Source organism: Nilaparvata lugens, chromosome 2 (genome assembly GCF_014356525.2).
Source record: "Nilaparvata lugens isolate BPH chromosome 2, ASM1435652v1, whole genome shotgun sequence".
Taxonomy (NCBI): domain Eukaryota; kingdom Metazoa; phylum Arthropoda; class Insecta; order Hemiptera; family Delphacidae; genus Nilaparvata; species Nilaparvata lugens.
The window spans coordinates 16,006,531-16,024,222 of NC_052505.1; the positions used below are offsets into that span (position 1 = coordinate 16,006,531).

Genomic DNA, 17,692 nt, shown 5'->3' on the forward strand with positions numbered 1-17,692 from the left:
GCATGCGTTTTCATATTGTGGATACAGCATTGATGAAACTGTAGACGTTTATTTAGCACTTTTTCTCAAAAATTGTTCTAGCTGAAAAATTAATAATCCATGCCACGTGTAGGCCTAAACATTGCACCAGGAAAATGAAGTTTCAAAACTATGTTTTACTTTCCTTACCTATGGTAATAGGGCTTTCCGAAAAAAATTAAGGTACCCCAATTTCTAAATCTCTATACGTTTCAAGGTCCACTGAGTCCAAAAAAGTGGTTTTTTGGTATTGGTCTGTATGTGTGTGTGTGTGTGTGTGTGTGTGTGTGTGTGTGTGTTGTGTGTGTGTGTGTGTGTGTGTGTGTGTGTGTGTGTGTGTGTGTGTGTGGTGTGTGTGTGTGTGTGTGTGTGTATGAGTGTATGTGCGTCTGTGTACACGATATCTCATCTCTCAATTAACGGAATGACTTGAAATTTGGAACTTAAGGTCCTTCCCCTATAAGGATCCGACACGAACAATTTCGAACAAATCCAATTCAAGATGGCGGCTAAGATAGCGAAAATGTTGTCAAAAACAGGGTTTTTGCGATTTTCTCGAAAACGACTCCAACGATGTTGATCAAATTTATACCTAAAATAGTCATTGATAAGCTCTATCAACTGCCACAAGTCCCATATCTGTAAAAATTTCAGAAGCTCCGCCCCATCAATGCAAAGTGTGATTTTAGATTTCCAATTATTAGGCTTCAGATACAATTTAAACAAAAAATTGCAAGTGGAAAAGATTGAGCATAAAAATCTCTACAATCAATTTTCAGTGACATTTTCACCTAAAATTGGAAATAAGCTCGAAATTCGAGAAAATGTGTTCATTCAATAATGCAAACTGTTGGCAACTGTTGACTCTATTAAATCATTCACTATGAAGAGATAGCAGACTTCGTGTGTCTCCAGCGTTATTGTCCTGTCACCAGCTGGCAGATCTTTGAATAGTAGACTTGAGATGCGCGTGTACACTATCGTTAGGTGATACATTTTCATAACGGCAAGGAAAGTTGTGTGAGTGCGCCACACCAGATTTTTTCAGGTAGAAAGCAATTTAGAAACAGATGTTCCTTTTTTTAATTTCGACCATATGATTTGGTGATTTTTTAATGAAATCGAATGTACCATTAATGAATTTTAAACATTAATTCTGAAAAATCTGGAAGGAAAATTAAAATTTGGGCTTTCAGGTGCACGAGATTGATATTTTTAGAATCTATGTGCAAAATTTGGAGATCTAAATCATTCCCGTTTTTCCGGTATGCAATCCACAAGTTGACATGTTTTGATGCGAACAAACGAACACACGAACAAACACAACCCTACTCTCTCTTATTATATAGATGGCCTTTCATCTAGGCTCGCTCACTTGTGTCTTCTACATCTAAATCGTACGTTAAAGCCTGTTACAAGTTTACCCGTTAACAGAAACATTCAGAACTCTTCCTCCAAAAACATAAATGGTTCTGAGAGTGACGTCAATGCACATCTGGTGATCGAAGATGAGCTGCGGGCCACCCAGAGCTGCCGTGTCGTCAGTTATCAATGTCCATTGGTTGCTTTCTATGTCATACACGTAGAAATCACTCTGAAAATAGAACAATAGAAAAATTGAACTTTTTGATGTTTAGATGACATAATACACGTAAAAATCACTCTGAAAGTAGAACAATAAAAAATGAAAATTAAATTGACTTGAATTAAAAAAAGTGAATGATATTCAACTGAGATTTCTATTGAATGAGACTACAACAAGATACATATTGCATGAATTTCACTTTGATTTTGATTAATACATTATTTTATAGGGCCGGTTTCCAAGCCCGGGATTTATGTAAGTTCTAGACTTTGAACAGCTGGAGTCAGAAAGACCATTTTAGAATTTAAAACCATAGAGAGAAGACATCATGAAAAGAAATCTCATGGTATAGGTCACTTATGTTCCAAATTTCAAGCCGATGTTTTGTTAACTCAAGCTGATTGCTGCCTACTACTGTTTTGAAAGAGTATAAGAATGGGGCAGTATGAGAGACTATCAGCATGAAGAAAACTACCTACTAGAACTATTGGCTTGAGTTAACAGTTGCATTTAAGGCTGTGCAAAGGCTAAAAATAAACTTTTTAGTTGTGATATTTTCAAAGTTTTTCGATCATCAAGCTATCAAAATGAAAAAGTTTTCCAGGAAAACATTTTTCTTCTTATCATTACTTTTTGAGATATGAGCGCCTAAAGTTTAAATTTTTGGGACAGAACATTTCAAATTCGGTAAGAGATAATTCGGCTAGATATTGTTGATCTAGTAAAACAAAAATTTTCTGAAAATAACAATTTTCAAGAAAGTTATTCAATTTACAAGAGAGTTATTTTTGGTAAATTGAATAACTTTTTCAAATATTGATATTTTCAGAAAATTTTTGTTTTACTAGATCAACAATACCATGAAGAATTAATTCATCCTTCAAATCTCATGGATTTATGTCTTACCGAATTTGAAATGTTCTGTCCCAAAAATTCTAACTTCAGGCGCTCATATCTCAAAAAGTAATGAACAGAAAATAAATGTTTTCTTGAGAAAACTTTTTCATTTTGATAGCTTGATGATATACAAATCGAAAAACTTTGAAAAATATCACGAGTAGAAAGTTTATTTTCGCCTTTGCACAGCCTTAAAACATAAACACGCTATACCATGGGATGATATCTTCTAATGCTATTTTTTTCTCTATGATGGAACCATAAAAACAAGATTGATGAAAATCAAAATGGAATAGTTTCCAAAAATTTGTTTAATAATAATAGCAATAATAATGCTCTATTCAGGAAAAATTAGTCATATCATTTAAACAGGAGAAACAGTTGTTAAATATGGAGAGTTTAAAAATGTTCTTCGGGGTTACGAAAATTCATTACAAAAAACCTATTTCAATTACAATAATGAAACAAGTACTGTACGAAAGAGCAATTCAAACAGTTTTTTCCACGGGTAGGGCAGTTAGTTGACCTTTGTTCGCTAGATGTAGACAGTACAGAAAATGGCTGCTACCAAATGGCAGTGTATGGGCCGTTCTTTTTTGCAGAAACGACAGTAAACGTCATGACCTACCTGAACATGATGCAATTATGGCTTATGCCTCAGCTATTAAATGACTTCATTTTCAAGCAAGACTGTTGCCCTGCCCATTTTCATTACAACACTGCCTCGATGCTGAATAGGACGCGCCTCTGAGGAAGACCAATAACTTTTGCTGTGGCCACCAAGATCACCAGACCTCACGCCATGTTACTTCTTTCTCTGGGGCTACGTGGAAGACAAGGGACAATGGCCCATATGAATAAAACCAGAGCAAATGCTCATGAGCAAGAGCATGGAACATAAGGTTTTGCTCATGAGCAAAAGGTAGAAGCAAAAGCATTTGCTCATTTTTATATGATTAAGCTTTACCTTATACTCTTACCTTATGCTCCTGAACACTGGAGCAAGTGATCACGTATTTTAAAGATTTTTCATCAGCTGATTCGCTTTTGTAGCCTTACTTTGTTTTTATAGCTCACGGAAGCGCTAAATATGCAAGTAGGGGGCACCGCTTGTGTTTGCGTCGTCTGCTCTGTTTTCTATTTATGAATGGATTTTTAGGTTAGTTGAGTTTGGAATTTTGAAATAATAGAATGATAAAATGTCATCTCTATAATAATCTTCAGCATATTCTTATAATATGAATAGCTTCTTATAATCGTCTACACTCTCATCTTCTTAAATGCCTATTTCCTATTTTGGGATGGCTATCTTTATACCAGGTAGCTATCTTTTGTATTTGTATTTTTTTATTGTAGGAATAATGGTGATATATATTATGGTTGAATCTAAAAAAAGTTTTATAGTTCTCAACTATTGGTTGTGATCGTATCTGGTATAGTTTCCTCTTCCTCATACGAATTAGTTCAGCCATTTTACTATGAGCAAAAGGTGATAAGCTGCTCTAGACTAGACTCACCTTTTTTGAAGCATTTGCTTCAAAAGTTGAGCAAATGCTCTAGTTTATTCATACAATTTTGAGTATAAGCTTTTACTTTTGAGCAAATGCTCAAACTATTTTTTTGATGAGCATGAGCAAAAGGTTTTATTCATAGAAAATGAAGCAAATATTTTAGAAGTATAAGCAAATGCTCAACTTTATTCAAATGGCCCATTGTCTTCACCCCACCAATGCCGAACGCATATCGCTGAGCTGAAGGATCGCATAATCAATGTGGTCAACTCTATCGAAAGAGACATGTTAGGGCGTGTTTGGGCTAGACTTTTGTGTTGCCGTGTATGACGTGTCACCAAAGGAGCACACATTGAACTTTTATGGATGTTGAAAAAACTGTTTGAATCTCTGCATCTGCACGTACAACTTTCATTTAGGTAAGTGGAATAGCCTTCCTGTAGTGAATCCTCGTAACCCCGAAGAACATTTTGAAACGCCCTGTTTAATTAAAATATAATTTTCACAATATTAATAATTGTTTTAAAAAATAATTCATTATTATTATTAACACTTTGAACAAGATTGCTGATCTATTCAAAGAATATTACCTTTAAATTCTCAGGTACCCTGTATTGACAGTCAAGATATCTGCCTAAGGTGAAGATTTGTCTTCTTTTTGGGTCGAGACACATTTTATGACACGATCTTGCACTAGGACCTCCCTGCAAACACAATCACAATATTATTTACAAATATATTCATATTTATTGAATGCTATCATAATCAATTATTATTGATCGATCCAAGTTAAAGCATAGAGAAACAATAGCATAAGTAGATATCCCATGGTATAGGGCGTATATGTCGCAGCTTTTACTGTTATCTTAAGCTGATAGTCCACGTAGTTCTTTCCTGTGAAGCTTTATGACGCTGGTAGTCTCTCATATTCTGCCGTTCATACACTCTTACCCGGTCAAAACAGTAAAAATATACAATAATCGACAGTAATCGGCTTGAGATAGCAGTAAAAGTTGCGACATAAACGCCCTATACTATGGCATATCTACTTATGCTATTGTTTCTCTATGGTTAAAGTGAGTGAGATAATAATCAGTTACGTATTTTTGTGGGAAAACATACGACCATGATTCATGTAGGAAGAAGATTATAAATCATACAATTATTCTAAGTACTAATTTATTTGTCCTGCGAAACATCATACGCTATGTACCCCTAGACACGGGAAGAGTCCTATATTTTGCATTGATTTATTCACACATTTCTTATGGCATTGAACTTTGGGGAGCTAAAACTTTGCAGAACATGAATAAAATATTTATTTTGCAGAAAAGGGCAATAAGGTACTTAGCAGGTTTAGGCTTTAACCACACTTGCCGAGATGCATTCAGAAATCTTTCAGTTCTCACAGTTCCTTGTATTTTCATTTATAAAGTGATTATGTTAGTGGTAAAAAATATAAATAGCTTCACAACAAATTCAGATGTACACCATCATAATACCAGGCATAGAAATAATATCAGTGTTCAATATCATAGACTTTCTCTTTATAAGAAGAAGCCCAGTTATATTGGTGTGAAATTATTGAATAGGCTGCCAACTCATTTAAATCCTAGGACGCATTCCTTTAAAACAGACTTATATAGGTTCTTAGTTGATAAGAGTTACTATAGTATTGACGAATTTGTAAATGGAATGTAGTGTGTTTCAATGTTATTTATGTATGCCAATGTAATTTTAACGTATGATTTACATAATAACTTGTCGTGTGGGTTATCTTTTATAAAGTTTTTGACTGTAAATCTTCCTGACGTTATTCAACTGCATGGAAATTTTATGTATTATTGTTGAATAAAATGAATATTCTATTCTATTCTATCTCTCATTTTAGCTGAGGGGAGTGAGTGTCCAAATTAACAGGGTGCACTGCCTAGGTAAGAGATTAGGTAATAATTATATTGAGAGATGAGACCATAAGGGCTTCATCATTACAAACAAAATGTTATGAATGAAATAACAGTTTATTCAAAGTCTGGACTAAATCGATTGTTATTATTAATCTGTATTAGAAATATTTTTGAATTGAAAATCTATATTTTCCTGAGGGTATGATCACATTGTATGTGCAAGAACATGCGTGGTCATGCATGAACAAGCGCGCAAATGAGAAACAAAATGTGGAAATAGAAATAGAAACTCAGACACTGAACGCGTGCACTTGCTAGATGCGTTCAGTGTGAGCAGCTGCAGGCAAGTCACAACGTTTGCCAATGCCATCTGTAGGTAGAGCACGACAAGAAAACTGTAAGGACCAGGGTCCCAGTATCCAGGGATACGATTTTAAAGTTAAATTTTAATTATATTTTTGATAATTTTTAATTTTAAAGGCTATTTTAAAGACTGGAACAGACAATCATGCCTATACCGTAGAAGTCAAAAGAAGAAGAAGACCAGGGTCCCTCTCATCGTGCACAATTGATACTCCCATTAAACGGAAACTTGAACTGATCAAAGTGTGCACTTTCGGGACGGGTATTGCGACTGGCCTTGAATTTTTGTGGCTCAAATTGAGATCCGTTGTTTCTATTTACACTGTTCGTAGAACGGTATCTTTTCAACCTGGAGAATGTCCAGGAATTGTACGTTTTATGTGCAGTGTAGCGAAAAATTATACTACTAAGGGGAAAACAATTCAATGAAATGTGGAGAGACTGTTTCTGGCTCAAATTGAGATCGGCTGTTTATATTTACACTGTTTGTAGATCGGTATAAATAAATAGATAATTTATTGATTCTTCTTCACTTTCACAACAATTGAAAAAAACGAAATAATTTGTATACTACATCATAGAAATATAAAAAGAATCAAATGGCTCACAAGACTTTCGTCTGATCGTGAGCCTAAGGAAAATACAAACAAGAAATTACAAAGAAGGTGATAAACAACAACTACGGTAAGCAAAAGAAGAAGAAGAACAAGAGGTTTGAAAAAATAAAGAAACTATAGTAAGATTGATAAATATGTTAACAAAAGAGAGAAAAGAAACTACTAGAGTGTCGACAGATCAAAGAAACTAATACTAATTGGGAGAAAAATATCTGAATATTTTGCCCTGTAGTATTTACCCTAAGGATAATTTTGTATCTTTCCAGCCTAGATAATAACGGGGATTTTTACGTTTTATGTGCAATGTAGCGAAAAATTATACTACTAAGGGGAAAACAATTTAATGACATGTGGAGAGACTGTTTCGATTTACACTGTTTGTAGAACGGTATCTTTCCAACCCACAAAATGTCCGGAAATTGGTTTTATGTGCAGTGTAGCGAAAAATTATACTACTACGAGAAAAACCGTTTGATCGAATGTGGAGAGACGTACTTGAGCCTCAGTGTCATTTGAGATCAACCGCCACTGCTTGGAAGGCACGTGATAGGCCCAGAGATCGCTCAAGTCCTGGTTTCCGTCCCAGCCGCCCAATAGGAAGATGGTTTCGCTGTGCGGATCGATGCACATCTGATGGCCACCGCGCATGCCCGGCTGCGGACCTGTGCTCTGCAGCGGTCTCCAGATGGCGCGGTACTCCTGCTTCGAAATGTATGCACTGAACAAGCCGCCTGCCAAAAAATGCATTCAGCATCACTACCGCAATCGAAACTAATAAATTGAACTATGATTTATAAGGGTAAAACCATAGCTTTAAATAACTTTTGTATAAATGTAGGTAGGGGAAAATGTTGTGTACATCAATGTTGTTGGGAACAGAAGTGCTTATTCTCACTGGGGGAGATTACCGTCCTTGGCTTTTCCACGGGCTCAAAACGTTTGGAGAAAAGTCTCACTTTGCTCCCTATATGTACAAATAAACTATTTCCCCTATTTTAGTATTGTTTGGGGCATGATTATACCATAGAAAGAAGATAGCATAAGAAGATATCCCATGGTATAGGGCGTTGATGTTCCAAATTTCATTGTTAACTCAAGCCGATAATCCTATTAGTTCTTTTTCATGAAGCTATGTGACGCATACCGTGCCTTTTTACACTCTCACCCAGCCGAAACGGTAATAATAGACAGTAGTCAACAGTAATCGGTTCAAGTTAACGAAAAAATCAGCTTTAAATTTGGGGCATAAGCAACCTATCACATCTTCTTATGCTTTTGCTCTCTATGGTAAACCATAGTAGACTGGTGAAGGTGGTGTAACAGAGATGGTAGCTGAGAGTGTTTGAATAATGGTTGACATTCACTTCATCAAGATCTCAGATGATCAAGAATTAGTCTGAGTAGGCAACTTCATTTACGTTATCAAGTCAGTGGAAATGATAGAAACGCAATGTTGCCGTTTTTCGGTTTCCACTACCTTCTACAGTAGCCTAAATAAATCTGATTCAAATTATCCTGGTACATCTATCTAATTGATGATTTATGTTGATGATTTATTAATTCTATCCAAAATATATTAATCTCCCATGAGAAGAGTGACTTTACCTATAATTCATTTATTGATTCAAGTTACACAATTACTCATTAAAAGAATTGGAGTAAGACCAACAGGCACAGCCCAAAACTGTTCCTCACCCGAATTTTGATTCACATACGTAATATGTTTGATAGTTCTATTCTTCAACCATCTTTATTGATGACTACATCTTTATCCCATTACATTGATAGTGGCGTTGAGGATTTAAAGGGTTGCCAGCCTTCATCTTAGCTATAGTGAGGTCCACGTTATAATGGCAGTGGATAAAGATAGGAGAATAGCGATGCCGATTCTCTGCATTAATTAATTATATTTCTACACTGGCAAAAACATAATTGGCATCGTTGTGGACCTAGAAAAGGATAGTATTACCGGCTTTGTCGAATGATAGACAAGGATAGCAAAACCAAAGTCGATCAAATACTGTCATTATAACGTGGACCTCACTATAGGAATGTAAAGTCGTAACAGCATGTTCGAAAACAAAACTATAATATAATACTATAAATATAGAAACTACACAAGACTGAGATTTATTACCGCTAATTGGCCCAGAGTTCTAGCATCCATCGCCCATTTTGACTACGGTACACAATGTATTCCCTCTAAGTGGCGAGTATATTATCTATTTCACTCATTTCTAAATTTATTGACAATAATTAATTACAAATAATGCGTGAATTGATCTAAGACAGCGTTCCAAAATGAGATCAATTAATGTAAATTTTGACCACACAATTCATTCACTTCAAGTGGCGAGTATATTATCTATTTTCTATTACCTTCATTTATGATTTTGTCAATAATTACAATAATAAATGAATTAATTTCGGACAGCGCTCTGAAATGACATCAACTAATATATATTTTGACCACACAATTTATTCACTTGAAATGGCGAGTATATTCACTATTTCATTTATGTCTAAATTCATTGGCAATAAATAATTACAAAAAATGAATGAATTAATTTGTGTTGGCGCTCTGAAATGACATGACTACTGTAGGCCTACTTACTGTTGACAGATTGACAGACCAACTGCTCAGCTCCGTTGAAGTCGCTTTCTTCGACTAGGATTTTATGAAGTTCAGTCAACATCGGATCCTCGAGTTGGATTCCACTCACTCGTGACAATACACTGAACGCATCCTTGTAGTCCTGCTTCCTCAAATACTTCAAACACAGTCTTACCGCTTCTCTCTTCTGGAACTGTTCAAAACAATATTATTTTTTAGTCAGTGGAGTGATCCGTGTTTATTTTCAAATTCTTGGTTGTGAAATGCTTCAAAATTGTTGACTATGTTTTCTCATAATGTGCGTTCAATTTATATATATATTTTTTGTAATTTTGATGAATAATATTGTATTTAATCGTGTTTACTTTCAAAGTGTATAATATATGAGTTGCGTATTGCTCTTATTGAAGTCGATAAAAATGAATTTTGAATCTAGGTCTAGTAAGAGGATAGAGTACTTGCGCAGCAGCCTAGAGATCACGCTAGCAGCCAAGGTTTCAAACATGCTCATCACCAAACGTTTTTGATCAGGTCACTACCGTGTTATCTGAAGGGCACATTAAACTGTCGGTCCCGGTTGAAGTAAGTTGTAGGTCCCATTGACGGCTTGAATTATACCGGGTGATTAAAAAAGGACTTTACAACTTTTAAAATTCATATAAATCTTATTAATCAAGGTACAGAGCTGGTTTTGGTGTTGTTTTAAAGGAAAACACTTCACGTTTTTTTACCTTAAACTAAAGATTTACTATGTGACTTTTGTTGGTTATCCTGCAGACATCCCATCGATAGTCGATTTCTTCCCAGACTCGCACTAGCATCTCAGGTGTAACTTGCTCAACAGCAGCGCAAATCCTTGAGTAGAGTGGCTGGCAAAGGAGGTACATACACCATATATTTTATGAAACCCCACAAGAAAATATCCAGCGGTTTTAGTCTGGGGAACGAGGGGCCATGCAATTGGCGCATTACGGCCAATCCACTGATTTGGAAAGCGGTCATTAAGAAAATCCCGGACGTCAGTCAGATAGTATGGTGGTGCGCCATCTTGCATAAAGAAAACATTTCGTTCTCGGCCATCCTCATCGATCTGTGGTAAACATTTTTGCAACATATCAAGGTACACTATGCCGATTTTCAAACCAAAACACAAAGCTAGCACGCTCGGGTCCAGTAAAGGCATCTTTGACGTAACTGCCGCTAGTGCGGCGCGACCAGGCACTAGCGGACTACGCGAGTCAAAACTTGGAGTGTTTTCCTTTAAAACTACACCAAAACCAGCTCTGTACCTTGTTTAATAAGATTTATATAAATTTTAAAATTTGTAAAGTCCTTTTTGAATTACCCGGTATATTGAGGCGAGAACTGGTTGGTCAAGTGTTTTAAATAAGGACCGTAGCTGCAGTAATTTTCAACAATAAAGAAAGCTTTTTAATTGTATGCAAACAGCAAATTAAAAAATTAATTTAAAACAAACATTATGAAAGAATGTTATTCAAAGAACGAATAAAATTGATTTTTCAAAAGAAAAATTGAGGTGAATGACACAGAACGTTGATAGGTGAGATTCACTTAGAGCCATGCGCACCGTCTACGTTTAACGATAAACCACTGACGATTACTTGTCGATATGGCCACATTTATTATGATGTGCTTCATTTCTGGCTTAAAAAGCAGCAGACCAATCCCCGTTTAAACTGAGATGATGCCCCAAGGCCCATATGCACTATGTTAGTTTAAACGGAGAAAAAATTTGCTATTCGTTTAGAACCGGAATGTAACACATTATAGTGAGGTCCACGTTATAATGACAGTATTTGATCAACTTTGGTTTTGCTATCCTTTTCTATCATTCGACAAAGTCGGTGGTACTATCCTTTTATAGGTCCACAACGATGCCAATTATGTTTTTGACAGTGTAGAAATATAATTAATTAATGCAGAGAATTGGCATCGCTATTCTCCTATCTTTATCCACTGCCATTATAACGTGGACCTCACTATATATGCGACCATATCGCCAAGTAATCGAGGTTCAGAGTTTAACGTAGATAGTGTATAAGGCCCTAAGTGAATCGCATTTATTGAGTTATGCAACTAAAAACTTTTGTAAACTTTACTTTTATTCATTTTTTTAACAACATTCATTAATAGTTAGTGTAGTAATATTAAGGTTTGAGGTGGAAAAGATTGCAACACGAGCGATTCCTGGCGGGAATGACGAGAACTGTGTGAAAATTTTTTTCGGCTGATAGCATACTCTTTTTAAGAGAAATTGTCGGTCCCGGCTGAAGTATGACATTCGTAAGGCCCATTGACGGCTTAAGTGATATATTCAGGCGAGGTGGGACCTTCCCGCAAGGGTCTACCCATCAACAAAAGCCATACGAATTTATTTAATAATTTATTATTAAGAGAAACATTTTTCTACAATCAACTATGAAAAATGTTTATTGTGAAGGATAATTTATCTATTTACCTCCAAGAACCAGTCCAATGATGGCTTGACAATATCCCATGAGTCGATGCCGGACAATTTGACAAACCAGATGCTGAAATTGAAGCTGGAGCCCCACGACTGCAGAGGCAGTATTTTTATGAAGCGGCAAGGAAATAGCTGATCATCAATCGAATGTCGCAATTCAAACGTTTCCGGAACGTTGTCGTTTTTCAATCCACTACAAAGATGAGCAAACAAGTGCAATTACAGTACGAACAAAGCACATTTAATTATTAATGATAAAATAAATAAAATAATTGCCAAACACTATCCATAAGTAGGGTTTACATTAGTAAAGTTTTTTAACGTTTGAGTTAAATGGGTGCATTTGAAAACTTGATGTCAAGTTTACTTGAATTTAAGTTTTTATGAACTGAAAAGAAGGCTATATAACTATAAATTATTAAAAAAATCTAATTAATCGCAAAGTTTCCTTGTTACTTTTCATACTTTTCTAATTAGTTGTTTTTTTACATTCTACATTGACTGACAACTAGGTTGGATTATACCTTCAAGATTCAATTTGACCCCAAAAGTCAAACATGCTCAATATCAACTTGAATCAACAACACTTGAAGAAGGGTCTACATTGGTATAGTGGTTTCAAGTTTCGGTTCTTGTAAACTTGACTTCAAGTTTGCAAAATACATTCATCTCATACAACACTTGAATTCAAGTAAACTTGACTAATGTAATCACCCCTTTACAGACTCAAACGCCCTGCAAATAGGGGCAAAAGTGGCATTCACTGGACCTGGTCATTAGTGGAGGATACTTGTGGATACCACTATTGTCCCTGAGTGCAAGGGGCCGAAGACTGTGAGGATAGTGGTTGACCATATTTTGACAATAAATGTGAACGATATATTGAGTCAATTTGCATGCTGATTGCAACATTGGACAATTTCCCAAGCGACTCTGTGTAAGCAGATTTTATCCAAGCTAGTTTAAAAAATGAATAAATGAAAAAATAATAATATCCTATTACAGTAATAAGAGTAACTTCATAATGAAAATAACTCTATATGAAATAATAGTGTATGGTCAAAAAGTAATCATTTTCCAACTATTTTAATCTTGAAAATGGTAATACCATCTCCAGATTTGAACATTCAAGTCCGTAATCTCATTTAAGTAATAATTACTAATAAAATATAATAACAATAATATGATTGTTTAATATGAATGAAAGAGAACAGCATATTTTTCAGTGATATTCTCTGTTACCACCGCCTTCTATATTAGAAAGCTGTGATTCCGCTTATTCCGGATTTGATATTAATTGCTGATTCTTGTTAATGTTAAACATTTTTATTCGCCAACAAAATAAATGATTTAATCATGCATTTTCATAATTGAGATAAAATATTTTGTAGCTCATTATGTTTCTTCATACGTAAACAAACGATTGAAACCAAACACGACAGAAACTAGAGCGGGGATAGAAAAGGATATCTGACAGACAAGTATGTCAAACCAAATATCAATCAGGTGCTGAATTTAAATATCTGATACCATAGAAAGAAGATAGCATAAGATATCCCATGGTGTAGGTTATTTATATTCAGAATTTCAAGCCGATTTTTTGTTAACTCAGATTACTGACGACTACTGTCTATTATTACTGTTTTGGCCCGGTGAAAGTGTAAGAACGGAACTTTATGAGAGATTAGCAGCGTCACATAGCTTCACGAAAAAGAACTACGTGGATCTTCGGCTCGAGTTTTGGAGCATGAACGCCTGAACAATGTATTGAGTCATCACTTTTACACGCATACTTCTGCAAGCACTACCGGTATCTCATTAACCCTGATATATCTTCGTTTGCTATCACTTTTCTCTCTGCTAAATCTTACCTGTCGAGTAGCTCAATCATTTTTCCATCTTTGAGACCACCGAACACTTTGAACTTCTTCAAATTACATACATGAGTCTTTTCATACTTTCCGAACGTTATATACTTCACAATTGAGTATTTCGCCAATTTCAGAGTCAGGAACTGAAAGAAAAATTACAAAAGGTAGCCAATGAGAGTGAGTTATTCAATTGCTTTTATACTATATATAAGAATAGGAATTATTGGAATCAATTTTATTACTGTTTATGTTTAAAAGTTGAAAGTTTTGTTGAATGGGTTTGTGTGCAGCCTATTATTACATATAACAACACCATGTTATAATGATTTAGTACGTTCAATTTGAATAATCAACATACACCATACTATTTCATACAAATAACATTTATTTTAATTTACTTTTTGTGTAATTGAGAAGTTGATATTGTGGTAATTATTCATATTAAATAAAAATACTCAGAAATTGTCAAAAACCACAGATTTATTGATACTTAGAAAGACCGGTTTCAGTTGTTACACCATTGCCAATCTCTGATAAACTAAAACTAAATACAAGAGAAGCAGAATTTATACTAGTAGGCGAGTACTGCTATTGATCATGTGAATTTCACTGTCCCAAGTGGGAGGAGACTGTCTAGCTGGGCCAATGGCAGGCGCTCATGCCCTTGACCGATAGCAGTACTTGCCTACTAGTATAAATTCTGTTGCTCTTGTATTTAGTTTTAGTTTATCATAGATTGACAATGGTGTAACAACCGAAAACGGTATTACTAAGCATCAATGAATCTGTGGTTTTTGACAATTTCTTAGTATTTTTATTTAATATTTTAATTTAGCTTCCGATGTGACAATCGCACATATTCTAAAGATTAAAAAAAAAATACTGTAAAAATAGTTTTGTTTATTCATGTACAATCTCCGTCCATCAAGATGCATACCACAGTCATTAAATAAAACTGTAAAGACTAGTAAACTCTTTACTATTGACTTAGCTGTTGACTTGGCATGCACTGCAACTAACCCCCAGCGGTGTCCTATCACTAAAGCTGCCATATCTCAGTTAATATTGATACAATCTTACTGAAGGTAATGAAGCATTTCGACTGAATACAAATATATGAGAATGATGACTTTTTCCAAGCGAAAAATAGTATGTTTACCTGTGGTGGGTTATTTGAGTCAGACGACCATCTCGATGTTTGATCTTTCGACTTATTTTCTTGAATATTTCTGTAATCAGAGTCAAGTGAGAATTAAATGTTAGTAACATTGCGGATTTCATGTAGAATGTACGGTTTTTGGCTGTTACACTTTTCGTGGAATATCCTGTATAGATAGTTCAGTGATATTGGATTTCTGTATATTGAATGTCATGAGCCATTAATACAGCCTCACTCCACACACCCTTCATCTAGCCTTTCATCTTCATTTTTACATGTATATCATCAGGACTCACAACTAGAATAATGACGTCATAAACACCTAATAATAGCCTACTACTCACGGCCTGAACGATTCATTTTTTTTTTTTTTTTGGTTGCACTAAATTGTTTGCTGATTTCTCCTCCGAGTTAAGAGATTGACAAGCTTTAAGTATGGCATCAGGACAGTGCATGGAGCATAGTGGCATCTAAGCTACAGGAGGCAAGTTGACTTGGTGATTGGTGCCACTTCAGAGGAAAGGAGAATAACACATGGAGTTCCTCAAGGATCTGTGCTTGGGCCGCTGTTATTTCTCATACTCATCAACGATCTCCACCTACAGAATTCTAGTCAGCTATTTGCTGAAGACACTACCATAGTCGGTAAGGGCAGTGGACCCTTGGAAGCAAAATGCTGTGCACATGAGCTGTTTTCCGAGGATAAAAAGTTGTTTGCAGCAAATAAACTCAAGTTGAATGAGGCCAAGACACAGATGATGCTTTGTACTCTTAGTACCCACACTCCAAGGGACGAAATAGTCACTTTGCTTGGCTTTGGAATCGATGCCAAATTAAGTTGGGAACCGCATATTGACCAAGTAAGCAGGAGACTGTCTAGAGTAATCTACCTGTTCAGAAAGCTGAGAAGCCTCCTGAGTCTCAAGCGACTTCTAATGATGCATCATGCGGTTGTTTGGCAGTCATGTGCAGTATGGGGTTCTCATCTGGGGCCATTCTCCACATGCCAATGAAATCCTGCTTCTTCAAAAGAAGGCACTGCGGATCCTTACATACATTGACTTCAACTCATCTTCAACGCCTGAAATAGCACACCATCTTCGGGCTGTACATACTAGCCACACTTACCGCAGTGAAGATAAACAGGGCTAACATGATGAGTAGGAGTCAGGTGAATTCATACGGTACCCGCGGAAGGCTACAGTTGGATACTCCAAGCTGTAGGTTGTCAAAAGTCAAGGACTATTTCCCAGTGTTGGCACTCAAAATGTTCGACCTACTGCCGGGCCCGGTGAGGGATCTTCCTATTGGTGTATTTAAGAAGAGGCTGTCAAGGTGGCTGATTGAAAGAAGTTATTATAGTCTCAGTGATTTCCTTGAGGATAGCTTTGAGGGAATGTGATCTCACGCCATCTTGATTCCCCAGTTTAAAGTTTTTTATTTATTTTTGACCCGATCTTCATCACTCTTACAGGAGGAAAACATAAGCTGGAGTGTAGCTAAGGCAAAGTTTGCAATAATTTCATTCACCAAGATCATTAAAAGTGAGGAGGTGAATTTCAGCAGTGAGTTAAATGTTTTCAATACAGCCTGTTAAAAAGTTGTTTGTTATGATAGTATTTAGGTCTATAGTTTAATTACAAAAACCACATGGACATTTGAAAGAATGAAAAACTTATGCACAGGATTAAGACTATAGGTGGCATGTAAAAGTTGAAAAGCTGCAATTGTTGAAGCTGCAATGTACCAATCTCCCAGAAGAGGGATATTCATCCCAAGGTTGCAAGGTTGCACAACCCCCGACAAATCAGGCAATAGAAACTTTCTTTTTTTTAAAGCTCGAATAACAACTCAATTTGATGGTCATATTATTACAAATTATTTTTTCTCAATTCCGACAAAATTCATACAGCAGAAAGCCAGAGCAGATAGTCCAACATTTTGAATTAACGCGGTCCGAAGAAGGAACGCATAGCATTTTCAACCTCCTTGGACAGTGCTGGAAAACCAGTTGGTTGCTATGACAACGGAAGGCATTTCGAGGATCGAATGGTTGCAGCGTTCCTATAACCAGTTGTATAGAAACTAACGATAAGATACCAACAATATCGATCTATGAAGACTGCCTTTGTATCGATAGTCGATAGTATCACACTATAGACGACAGACCACGTTGAAAAGTTTTTTTTTATTTGAGGATTGTTGGTGATGGAGTAATAAAAGAAATTAACGTGTGTTAATAATTAAGGATGTAAGTGGTCGTGTAATAAACGAAAGCTATATTTATTCTATTGAAAATTTATTGGATGATTTATTTAGTTTAATAGCAATTGAGAATCAAATTGAACTTGGGAAGTTTGTAAGACCTCTAAGTCTTGAAAATTCCACACAATCTATAAGGGTTTACGTGAGCGCGTTAGTACAAGCGGCATTTGAAAAAATACATATGTGCTATTGTATTTCCTGGCGAATAATAATGAGACTGATAGATCAAAAATAGTTTTGGGCTTTCTATTTCTATTGTATTGTTTAAATCTTGTAACTTATTCATTTCCATGTTATCTCTTACAGTGACTTGGAATTTTGTTGATATAATTCAAGTTCTATGTAATGACAAATTAATAATCCCTATTTATTGCTCTCTTATTTACTATGAAAGTTACGA

At 35.6% G+C, this 17,692-nt stretch overlaps 1 protein-coding gene across 1 annotated transcript in view; it reads right to left on the bottom strand.

Moving 5' to 3' along the window:
* Positions 1–15,116, bottom strand: part of LOC111052203 (muskelin) — a 29,277-nt gene extending 14,161 nt beyond the window's left edge. Inside the window, exons 1-7 of the mRNA XM_039420685.1 lie at positions 15,028–15,116; positions 13,869–14,011; positions 11,992–12,190; positions 9,513–9,705; positions 7,394–7,629; positions 4,602–4,715; positions 1,443–1,612 (exon numbers count right to left, since the gene is read on the bottom strand). Of these exons, the coding sequence (XP_039276619.1) occupies positions 1,443–1,612; positions 4,602–4,715; positions 7,394–7,629; positions 9,513–9,705; positions 11,992–12,190; positions 13,869–13,888 (932 nt within the window). The 5' untranslated portion in view covers positions 13,889–14,011; positions 15,028–15,116. The remainder of the gene's footprint in view (positions 1–1,442; positions 1,613–4,601; positions 4,716–7,393; positions 7,630–9,512; positions 9,706–11,991; positions 12,191–13,868; positions 14,012–15,027) is intronic.
* Positions 15,117–17,692: the final 2,576 nt, after the last annotated feature.